The 12,217-nt window shown below is 41.7% G+C and overlaps 1 protein-coding gene and 1 long non-coding RNA gene across 7 annotated transcripts in view; one reads left to right on the forward strand and one right to left on the reverse strand.

Moving 5' to 3' along the window:
- LOC145521257 (uncharacterized) overlaps nucleotides 1-12,217 on the reverse strand; it is a 222,634-nt gene that overhangs the window by 181,763 nt on the left and 28,654 nt on the right. The gene's annotated exons all lie outside the window — the stretch shown is intronic.
- The window catches only part of LAMA4 (laminin subunit alpha 4), a 145,893-nt gene continuing 134,944 nt past the window's right edge, over nucleotides 1,269-12,217 (forward strand). For 3 of the 6 annotated variants that reach the window (XM_081529608.1, XM_081529610.1, XM_081529611.1), the window contains exon 1: nucleotides 1,703-2,334. In XM_081529608.1, the coding sequence (XP_081385734.1) occupies nucleotides 2,140-2,334 (195 nt within the window). In that variant the 5' untranslated portion in view covers nucleotides 1,703-2,139. Of the gene's footprint in view, nucleotides 1,323-1,702; nucleotides 2,335-12,217 lie in introns of those variants that run through there. The other 3 variants (XM_081529609.1, XM_081529612.1, XM_081529613.1) reach the window with 2 other exon arrangements.

Raw genomic sequence — 12,217 nt, forward strand, 5'->3', positions numbered from 1 at the left:
AAAGTGAGAGTGGGACAGGATATTTGAGCATCAAGTTTTTCCTCCTTAAGAGTCTGGTCATCTTGTCTCCCAATATAATTTTCTTGAAGAACCAACCAAACCAAATATATATTCTTAAGTTCTTTTACTTAATTTAGCAAGTTAACCAGCTTATGTGGAAGAAGATGATCGTAAATTAGCTTAATGGTTCATTACAATACTATTTTTATATCTTAAAATGAAAACATTACAGATACTTTGGGATATATGAAAGCTTTTTGCTTCTTCTAGCTTTGGTACTTTTGTACTATACCATTTTGTTGTTGAAAAATCAATGACCTTAGCATCAGATTTACCTGTTCTAGTAGTACTTTTACCACATACCTATTACAAAATGCATATAACAATACTTACCTCATTATAGTGAAGATGGAAATAAATTAGATAATGCAAACTTTTTGACACCTAGAAGGTACTCCAAAAAAATGGGCATGTCATCTCTTCTGTCTCTGAATTTGTGGCCTTTACTTTTCAAGTTTCAGTGTGGTATAAATGTGAAAGATAGTTTTGGAATCAGTGAGAACTGAGTCCAGCTTTCTACCAGCTGTGTGACGGGCAAATGTCCTAGTCTTTCAGAACCTCCCTTTTTAATTCTATAAAAAAGAAATAATAGTCCTATTTTGCAAAAATGCTGTGAGGCTTACAAATAACACATGCAAAGTATCTGGCATATGATAGGTGCAAAGTAAATGGCTGCTTTGTATATTCTCAGATAAAATGATTTTTGTCCTATAAATAGAGCTAACAGTTAGGTTTTATTGAAATGTTTTATTGCATGACTGTGAGTGATTTCAAACACCTAGGAACTTACTTAAGTGTCATTGTATGAGTGTCTCATCTAATCCTTTTAAAGACATGTTTGGGTCTCACGGGAATGTTTAAAGCTCCTTATAAAGCCCATGAATGCAAAGGTATCTCAGCTGCAGTGGCCACTGACCCATCCACATGGGTACCCCAACATAATTGTAGCTCAACTTCACCCCAAAGTCTTGGAAAGGTTACATGACAGACAGATGTAATAGGCATGAGATTACAGGCCAAGAGGAAGAGGTCGGGCTATAGGCAGTATATTTGACAGGCTCATACACTGCAAGCCTTGTTTCGGGCCCCTTACAAAGCACTGCTTTAGGAGGAAAACAAGATGTTCTTTGTAAATAAAAGTTCATGCATTTGAGTAATGAAGTCATTTTCCAGCACTGGAGTGAAAGATATTCTTTTCCCAAGCCCTCTGGGTGAGGACTGTCAGGAGGAAGAGGGTGGCCAGCCAGTCTCCAGGGAAGAAGGTATGAGCACAAAGACCGCAGCAGCCTATCTCTAGAAAAGGAGAAAGCTGCCCAAGGAAGTGGGTACCCTCTCCCCTGCCATCTGGGAGCATCCACCTCTGGCTCCAGCCCGAATCCCTTTCCCACCCACTTTCCTGCAAACCAGCTGGGCCACATAAAAGATCTGCATAAATATAGATAAGACATCCGGCACCTTAGCTAAATAAATAAGAGAAGTGAGGAAGCAATTACAAAAGCTGAATATTCATCTGGGGCCCTTGGAGGGGCTCCACACTGAGAGGGGAGGGGAGGACGCCAGGAAAGGCCCAGCCAGAGTGCGTGAAAGACCAGCTTGGAGGGGGAGGTCCTGGAAGAGAAGGTAAAAAGGGAGTGGTAAGAATGAGTGTGGGAAGGAAGCCAGGGCAGCGGCAACCCTCAGTCCCCACCCGACCGCTGGGGACAGGAGGTGGCCTGCGCTCCCGGGGCTCGTCCCAAACCCATCAGCCGCTTGATGCTGAGCTTTAAGCTTCATCCATCTGTACATTCTTTAGCCAGTGTCTCTGGGGAGAGAGAGAGAAAGTGAGAGAGGGAAACAGAGGGGAGAGAGAAAGAAGAGAGAGAGAGAGGGAGGCAGGGAGGGAGGCAGGCTCTAGCTTACTCTCTCGCTCTCCCTTTTTCTACTAAGTAGCTCCCGGGGCTGCCCTGAGTTCCCACATCTGGATACCGCAGACGGCAGAGAAGGTACCATAAGCGAGGCACCACCGCATCACAGCGGGGACCGGCGAGGACTAACAGTGGCCGAGCCCCTGGACGAGCCCTGTCGGATGTCAGCGGAGAGATGGCTTTGAGCTCAGCCTGGTGCGCAGTCCTGCCCCTGTGGCTCCTCTGGGGCGCCGCCTGCTCCCGCGCCGCTTCTGGGGACGGCAGCGCCTTCCCTTTTGACATTGAAGGGAGCTCAGCGTTCGGCCGACTAGACCCGCCTGAAACCAGCGAGCCCCGCGTGGCTCCCGGAAGCCTGCCGCCTGCTGCCAAGGTACAGTGCCCCTGCCGTTGTCACCCTACTGGGGCACCTGCGCCCCGCGCTGCGTGTACCACACTCGTTGTTCCCCTCCCCCGCCTTCCTTCCACACCCGCCTTGAGAGTTTCACCTGGACTAGGTCAGTTCAGAAACTTGAAATAAAGAGTTTTACTTTGTACTTTAGATTTGGACTTTTGGGAGTTGAGAGCGGAGACTGGAACACGTCCCTGTTCGAGCTGGCAAAAGGGCATGTTTCCTGAATACTCTGAGTCAGTAGGCTAGACTCTCACCTAGGGCCACAGTGGCACTTCTGTGACTTTCTGCCATTTGCATGTTCCAATAGAGTCATTTTTGTCAAGTCACACCATATAATGTGTGTGCCCTGTCACTGGCTTCCTGCTTCTCCTTTCGATGATATTAGGACAGTGGGAACAACAGTGTGGAGCCAATCTTTTGGTCACAAATTAATCAGAAGGTCCTCTGCAACAGGGGAGGGTGAGGGGTGGGTGAGGGCACTAAAGAAGCTGTTAGGAAACTGCAGAGCAAATACCTTAAATAGACAGGAGCCATTATATTCCAGAAACAAGAGGTCATGATGAAAGTCAAGCCCCAAACCAAATGTAAAAATGATGAATATATGCTGTTGATGATATTCAAAGAGCTGTTGTTTGAATTCCTTGCAATAGCATTTACATTGAAACATAACCAAAGTGTAGAAATTGGGTAAAGGAAGATGGATCTAGAGTAAGTGATTTAAGAGCCCCTTGAGCCAAGACAGACAATAGCATGTCCAGTGTGTGGGGGATGCTAAGTAGGAGGAAAATGAAGTCACCTAAGTTCATGGGAAAAGAAAGAGCAGTTGACCTAAGAAGACACACATGCACACACCCTATAGCTATGGTTACAGCAACTGTAGAACCAAAGCTATTATGTGAATTGATACCATTTCTAACAGCACTGAAGTCTGGATTATTGCTATTAGTCCTACTAATTGTTAGTATAACTGTAGCTTTATTAATCACTACTGGTAAGATATGCTGCGTGAAGATGGTCCTTCTCCAGGAGTGAGCTCTACACACACCCTAAAATGAGGGGAGGATGGGTAGGGCCAGAGCATACCAACCCCTATTGTGGTGTGAAATGTAATCCCCATGAGAAAGAGGGGCATGCCTTCTAGTCAACTTTGTACTCAGATGCGGAGAGAAGCCAGATCAGGAGACACTCCACACAGTGGGAAGGCTTCACTTCTCTACAGACTTGGAATCAACCCCTCAGGAAGCATTATCTCCACCTGTTGCTTTGAGTGTGGAAAGTTCCAGGATGAAATGCTTGATTTAAGAGTAGGAATGCCAGATAGAATACAGTACACCCAATTAAATTTGAATTTCAGAAAAACAACAAGTAGATTTTTAATTATGTCTCAAATATTTCATGAGATATATTTATGCTAAAAAGGTTTTTCATTGTTGATCTGAAATTCAGCTTATCTGGGCATTCTGTATTTTTACCTGCTAATTCTTAAAAGACAGGTGCACATAACTTTTTGTAATTCTCTTCTCACAAAAAGTAAGAGAATAATTATTTTATTTTTGGGGACGCTTAAATTTATTGCTGAAACCCTGAACAATTTCTTATGCACTCACATACCCAGTGAAATAATATGAAGTCAGCACATCAGAGTTTTAGATTGCAGGCTTTGTAGTCTGATGGTCCCAAGCTCAAATTTTAGCTTATGTGCTCCTTACCTTGGGCAAACTACAGATGCCCAACTTGCAGATAAAGAAACTGAGGCTTAGAGAAGTTACTGATGTCTACATCATACTTCATATACTAACTGTGAAGAAATTAGATAAAATACATAGAGGGCTTAACACAGTGACTGACAGTGTAAATGCTTTATACATCCTAAGTGTTGTCTTTATTATTATTATGAAGAATACATGGATTATTGGACTGAAAGAGACCCTTATTTGGGAATATTTCTCAGAAGTTTATTTTTATGCTGCTATTTTACTTAATATTACTTGTCTGTATCTTTTCAATCAAAAAGAATGTCCTGTAGTGAGTTAAATTTGTAACACTGTCAGAGACTAATATGTTCAGAATGCCCATTGAGGTTTTTGGTTTAGGGAAACAGAAAGAAGCTATTAGTCATTCAAAGTATACGATGTAGAAAGGGTGGGATTGGGATAATTACGTTCCCACTGCATAGTTTCACATAATGCCTCCAGTCAGCCTGCGGTCCCACAGCAATCCCAATGCCCCACCAGTCGGGTTTCCCATGCTCTTTATAGCCCGGAAGGAGACCTGAAATGAGATACATTCTGGAGATGTAATAACATGGTACAACCACTCTGATGAATTGGTTCAGGAGGCTGTATTTTCATCTACAGAAAGAGAACATGGGTACATACAGAACATTATTCGTGGGAGGTTCGAGAAGTGGATGGAAGGATATTCTAAAAATACATCCATTTTATTTGAATTGGATATATATATGGTTATTATTATTATGGCTATTATATATTATTATATATATCACATATATGGTTATATATATGGTTAAACATATACATATATATGGTTAAACACATATATATATATGGTTATTCCTCAATTCGCCTTCAAAGGGAAGGAAGAAAAATATTAAGGCAAGCATGGAGCAGTGGGAGGTGCTAGGCTGGCGGTCTTTCTAAGGCTCCCCCATGCTCCTCCACAGCAGGACTGACATCCTCTCCACCCCTAAGCCCTCCACCCTCAGCACAGAGGAGGGCACACTGGTGCACTGTGTGACTTGGAGAACAGATGCCTTAAATGTGCAATGAGGAAAAGGATAGGATGCACTGGCTGACCAAGAAGGAAGGCCCCTCCTTACCTTCTAAAATAAGCACAAGCTTCCCCCAGAATGCAGAGAATTTGAAAAGAGGAGCACCCATGGGTAACTCTGTGCTAGTTGGCAGGATTTCCTCACTATCTGCTTTGTTTTTTTATATAAGCAGATAATTTACTGAGTCCATTATTCCTGAGTGTATGGTGAGAACAATGATTTTCAGTAGGTAGGGGTGGGGAAAGGGGAAACTAGGTAGTGTCATAAAGTAGATTTAGTATCCTAATATTCCACATTTAAGAAAACAAAGTCTTAATTTTATTATACACATTATAGCAAGTGAAACTAGGCACAAATCTTCGTGGCCAATATGGAGATGCAGAAGAACAGATGGGGATGCAGGGACAGAGCCAGTAACATCCCCAGGGGAGGGTATCAAAGTGTCCTTGGAAAGAGTGACATTCTTGTCTATCAGAAAGAAGCAGGAGTTAAACAAGGTCACAAACACTAGGTTAGAGGTTGATTAAAAGAAACCATTAGTGGGGCATATTTCTCAGGACTTTATTTTATGGTGCTGTTTTACTTAATATCGCCATTTGTTTGTTGTCTATATCCGCTGTGGCTGGAAAGAAGCCACCCAGAGACTCAGAAGGAGATTGGGGACTCTGCTGGAGGGGCAACGTGTGAAGTGGTGGAGGGCTACAGCGCTGTTACTGCCTTTGATAGATTATTGAGAAAATAAGGGAAATAATTGACAATATTGAGCAAACTTCTCTGAGAGGGGAAAACAGGACTTTATCTCCTAATAACCTGCTTGGGTTTTGCTGCTGCTCTTAGCTTCCCTCCAAGAAAAATAGTCCCCCTTGAACTGCATGTACAAGTATACCTTTCATGAGACAAAACTGCTTGCTAAAAAACAAGCACTATGAAGTAGACGCATTCTGATGGACTTTTCCTCTAGACTCCCTTCATGGTCTATTTGTGATCCCGTACGCCAACACATAGTTAGGTGCCTGGCCACTAAAGGACTGCAGTATGTTTATTAAAAGACAGCTTAGATCTCTTTCACTATCTGCTTTCCTTTTCCTTATCTTTCTCCCAGACTTTGAAAGAGGCTCTGTAGAATCACACTAAGACTTCCAGTCACTGGCCTGGGCCATCATTCTGTACTGCTCTTCAACAGTGTGGTTGGTAATTTGACACCCTCACATCCACCCTGGCATGCAGTCATTATTTCATTCACTTGTGTGTGTGTGTGCTCTGTCAGTCTGACTCCGTCCGACTCTCTGTGACCCCATGGACTGTAGCCCACCAGGCTTCTCTGTCCATGGAATTTCCCAGGCAAGAATACTAGAATGGGCTGCTGTTTCCTACTCCAGAGGATCTTCCCAACCCAGGGATCAGACCTGCATCTCTTGCATCTCCTGCATTTGGCAGGCAGATTCACTACCACTGTGCCACCTGGGAAGCTTATTTCATTCAATATCCTCCAAAGAGGAGGTTTTGAGTTCTGCCATGTAAAGCAAGGGCCAGGAGGGACACAAAAAAAAGCAGTCACATTCCAACCCTCAAGGAGTAAGCAATCTAAGATAGAAAGATATATACATAGCTACTATATAAAGCAGAATGAATTAATGTTCTGTAAGAATGACTATTACTAATGCCATGGGGGTAATATAGAAAAAGTACTACTCCTGGGGTAGGAGAGCAGAGCACAGCCACTCATCAAACACTGAAGAAGGCTCGTAGGAAACATTATTTTAGAAGAACTGGAATATAGTAACAACAACAACAATAATAATAATGGTAATACCATGGCATATAGATGACATTCATTAAGTATTTACCATGTGTCAGACGCTGGTCTAAGCACTTGCCATGAGTTATTTCCTTTAACCTTCAAAACAGTTCAATAGATTGGCATAGTTATCATCTCATTTTACAAACGTGTAAACTGAGACACAGAGCATTTGCCCAGGTATCCTGCCTAGTAAGTGGTACAGCTAGGAAGGAGTTTATGAAAGTAATTCAGCTTTCAAGAGTATCTAGGAAAATGTGGCTAGGTAAATAGAACTATATGTGGAAATAATTTTTGTCAAAGTTTGGGAATAAAATGAAGATATATAAAATACCATTTATGCAGGGCTTCCCTGGTGGATCTCGGATGGTAAAGAATCTGCTTGCAATGCAGGAGACCTGGGTTCAATCCCTGGGTCAGAAAGATCCCCTGGAGAAGGAAATGGCAACCCACTCCAGTATTCTTGCCTGGAGAATTCCATGGACAGAGGAGCCTGGCGGGCTACAGTCCATGGAGGTCACAAAGAGTCGGACTTGACTGAGCAACTAACACCTGACCTACTAGATGAGTAGCATAAATTACATGGCCTATATTACAGAATTTATTATAAGACTGCTGAAAAATAGAGAATTCCATTTGCTGTGATTCCAGAGTTCTCAGATTTAACCAAAATAAAAAATTTTAATTGTGGTAAAATATGTACAAAATTTACTATTTTAACCATTTTTAAATGACATTAGGTACATTCACCATTCATCATCATCCATTGCCATCCATCATCATCACCACTATCCATCTCCAGAGCTTTTCATCTTCCCAAATGAAACTCAGTACTGTATACATTAAACAATAATTCCCATTAGCCTTTTCCCCAGGCCCTGGCAACCACCATTCTACTCTAGGTATCTCATATAAGTGGAATCTACTTGTCTTTTCTTATCTGCCTTACTGCACTCACTATAATGTGTTCAAAGTTCATCCATTTTGTAGCATGTGTCCAAATTTCATTCCTTTTTAAGGCTGAATGATATTCTATTCTATAGTATGTATCGCATTTTGTTTATCCATTTACCTCTTGGTGGACATTGAGTTGTTTCTACCTTTCGGCTGCTATGAAAAGTGTTGCTATGAACATTGGTCTACAATTATCCATTTGAGTATCTTCTTTCAGTTCTTTTGTGTATATACCTAGAAACAGAATTGCTGATCCTATGGAACAGAGAAAGTTTTGAAGCTCAGATTTTTATAGAGGCCAAGCTAAAAACAACTTGGCAGTGAAAGGAACACGTCCTATGAGTGATGGGGCCCAAGAAACAGCAGAGGAAGCATGCCTCTTATGGGGGCACTCACCTCTGTGTTTAACGAGAAGATAGAATCTGGATTCTTCAGTGAAATTGCTGACTCAATTTTTTAATGCCCTGTGGGAAGCACATCTGATGGTCCAGTTCAGCCTGAAGACTGTTTATTTGCAGTCCTCTGCTCTACATTTGAAATTCACCTTTCATCAAAGGCGTGATGTGGGCATCTGGCCAGACAGATGTGGTAGGAATCTAGCTCCGCTACTTTCTAGCTGTTTGACTTTTAGGCAGATTAGCTCAGAGGCTTGGTTTGTTTGGTTTAAAATGAGTACAAATGTATTTGCCTTATTTGTGAAATTTAAGTGAAATTATGTATATAAGCTGCCTAACTCAAAGTTTGCCCTCATTCTCTCTTGTCTCCTTCCCTCCTCACCCTCTTTCTTCCACTATCTGTTTTTACCTACCTGCAAGTTTAGGTTTGTAGTATTTGCTTATTTTCATCTAAATTTTTACTTATTCTGTAAATTTGATTACTCTCAACTTTTGCCTATCAATTTTTTGATTATTCAACATTGGAGAAAGAAACTAGCTTAATTATAATCATTGTATCCCTAATGGTTCTTTAAACATAACCTTTCCCCAGGAATCTGAGTAGTTAAGAGAAATGAATGAGTTTTTCAAAATCTCGAAAAAGTTAAAAAGAAAAAACACAGTAAATTTGATATGACAAGGACTATAACTTTTCCCCCTCAATTCACAATTAAATTCTCAAATCTGACTTGTTATAATTTCCTTAAACATATAATGCCAAAATACTCCTCTCCTTTAGGAATAGAGCTTTTCCTTGCTCAAAGTAACCATATAATGATGGCCAGACATAATTCTGAGACATTTGATTGATTAGAAACCATTAAAATAAGATCATCAGCACATGCGCTGAGTTCCAAACTTAGCATTTCCAAACAATTACTTGTGTGTTTTCTAAAGCAAGTAATCTGCTACTTGACTGAGATATAGTCATCACATAGAAGAATATTTAAGTATCTACTCCAGCATTTGCCAAAGAGCAGCATTCTTTTTTCAGCTGTTTTTCTTTTTGCTCCTAGTGTGGTAAAGTTAAATTCTGGGAAATGGTTTACTAAAGGGAAGTTTAACCACAGATGTTTGTAATTCCAACTTAAGTTTCCCATCAAAGTCTTAATGAAATTCAGCTGCCAGCAGTTCAGCTCTGAATCTGAGTCTTTTTATCCTGAGAAACTTGGGGAAAACAGCATTCCAAAGATGAATGGTAGTGGGAAAATGTCCATATTAAAATCCAAATCCTGTACATAAAGGAAAAAAAAAAAATACACGAAGAAACAAATTCTCTTAAAAAAAAAAAAAAAACAAAGAGAGAGGAGTGGTGTGCTGTACTTTGAGTAACATGCAATATGGCCCTCTTTTCACTTCCAGGAATTTCTTAGTTTGTGGGTTGTGTTTTGTTGGAAGCTAGAGATTCTAGTGTTTACCTAAATGGAGTCAAGTATCAACATTTATGACTCCATGGGAACCAATGAGTTGGAGAAATCCCATAACATTAAAAGCTGCATTAGCCCAAGTCTCTTGGAGACTAGAGCAGTGATCCGTGCTACATTCTACAGCTAACAGGACTCTCGAGCACAGTGCAGACTCTGTATATTAACATTTATTTTGAAATTATGCCCTCCATTACATGGAGTGGCATGGTTACTTTAAAGGAAATCAGGATCTCTAGAGATCAAAGATGTCTTCACTTAAATTCACCGTGGACTTGACTGTTACATGCTATACTGTTGTCTATTTACAAAGTCAACTACAGCATGGCACCCTGCACTGAGCAGCTCTAAAAAGCCAAATGTGGGACCAAAGGAATGCATTATATAGACACCAGCAGAAGGCAAGACAAATGTCTAGCAAAGCCTTGTATTGTGGGATGCCAGGGCTGTAGAACCATCTAGAATCACAGCAAGAGTCAGAGCAAAATCAGGGTTTAAAATCATGGCTGGCTTCTTGTTCCATAGCAGAATTATTCTTTAGTGCCTTTCAAGGCTCACAGTCACAGTGTGTATTCTACCCTTTGATACACAGTGCTATAATTTGACAAACTAAGTGTGCCCTAAGTGTAACCTCTCTTCCTGCCAGTATGCTATTAGTCCTGGGAACAGCAGAGCGGGTCTGTCATCTGTGATTCTGTCAATCCCCAGATCACAGGTGAGGTGCTCAGTGCCTGTTATTTGGAGGCTGAACTGACTCTGAATGCCTGGAGATCGACCAATGTTTCTTTGTGGTGCGTGAATGATTGCCTCATTCTGTATTGTTCCCTTGGAATTATTGTCTGTTGTGATTAATGCCAGCAGACACCTTGAAATGCGACTTAAACCAGAGACAAGCCCTGAAGCCTCTACTGCAGCACAGAATTCAGCATAGAGGAGATCTGTTTGAATGCCAGCCAGTGGGTGGTTATCACTGGATGTGTAACTCTATTGGACCTTGCAGTGGGAACCGTAAAATCAAAGGGATCATAGGATATTAGATCTGGAAGGGGAGTTTAGGGATTCAAACCCTCTCATTTTATAGGTAAGAAAGTTGAGTCTTAGAGGGATTGAGGTGTTTCACTCAAGGACGCAAAGCTCACAAGCAGCAGTGCCAGGTACCATGTCTTCTGACTTCCAGCCTTATTTTCTTTCAAATTGTTTCAAGGGACTTAATCATCCTTAGCTTTAGAACTAGGGATCATTAGGTGTTTTATATATGTGTGCTATGCTTAGTCGCTCAGTTGTGTCTGACTCTTTGCAACCCCATGGACTATAGCCCACCAAGTTCCTCTATGGGGATTTTCCAGTCAAGAATACTGGAGTGGGTTGCCATGCCCTCCTCCAAGGGACCTTCCTGACCCAGGGATCGAACCCAGGTTTCCCACATTGCAGGTGGATTCTTTACCACTGCCCTGGTGGTAAAGAATCTGCCTGCCAATGCAGGAGACACACATTTGATCCCTGGGTCAGGAAGCCCCTGGAGAAGGAAATGGCAATCCACTCCAATATTCTTGTCTGGGAAATCCCATGAACAGAGGAGCCTGGAGGGCTATAGTCCATAGGGTCACAAAAGAGTCAGACATGATTTAGTGACTAAACAACAACAATGTTATATATATACATAGATAGATAGATACAGATATCTTTAAGAAAAAAACTGTTAACTTCTAATATACTATCCCTGGAGGAGGAAATGGCAACCCACTCCAGTATTTCTGCCTGAAGAATCCCATGGACAGAAGAGCCTAGCGGGCTACAGTCCATAGCGTTGCAAAGAGTCAGACAGGACTAAGCAGGCATGCATGCAATATACTATCACTTCATCCTTTATTGTTTCTAGTTAACCTTAAGTTGAATTATCAATAGGAAAGTCTCCCAGAATTGAGTAGAGTGGGATAACGCACTGAACTGTGAGTCTGGAACTAACTATTCTGGTTCTTGGCCATGCCACTAACAACCATATTACCCTTATCAGTTAAAGGAACCTGAACAAGTCCCTTCACTTCCTGGGATGACTTGAAAAGAATAAAACAAAGTCAAGGTTAATGCAAGCAACACAGTTCTATAATTGTCTAATAAATATATCAAATTATAAACTGTTAAAGAGAAGCCAACTTAAGGAACAGAATCACTCAGAGTCCAGTTGCTGTCCTAGTTAGAACCCAAAGATTTAGTATCTGAGCCTGAGGGAAACACGGGGTCCTGATCTGGTGAAGAGGGTGGATGGCAATGGTTTAACAGAATCCTTGTTCCTGCTTTCTCAGAACCCCAGGGGCAGGGCTGAGGATGGAATGCAGAACAGAGCACTGGCCCAGCCATGGACATGAGCCTTTCCAAGGTGACTCACCCAGGAGGTTCCCAGCCAGTACCCAGGACAGAGACCTAAGTATATCCAGTGAACATTTACAATCTCCCACATCTG

This window comes from Giraffa tippelskirchi, chromosome 9, assembly GCF_054371585.1.
Source record: "Giraffa tippelskirchi isolate mGirTip1 chromosome 9, T2T-mGirTip1v1.2.pri, whole genome shotgun sequence".
NCBI lineage: Eukaryota > Metazoa > Chordata > Mammalia > Artiodactyla > Giraffidae > Giraffa > Giraffa tippelskirchi.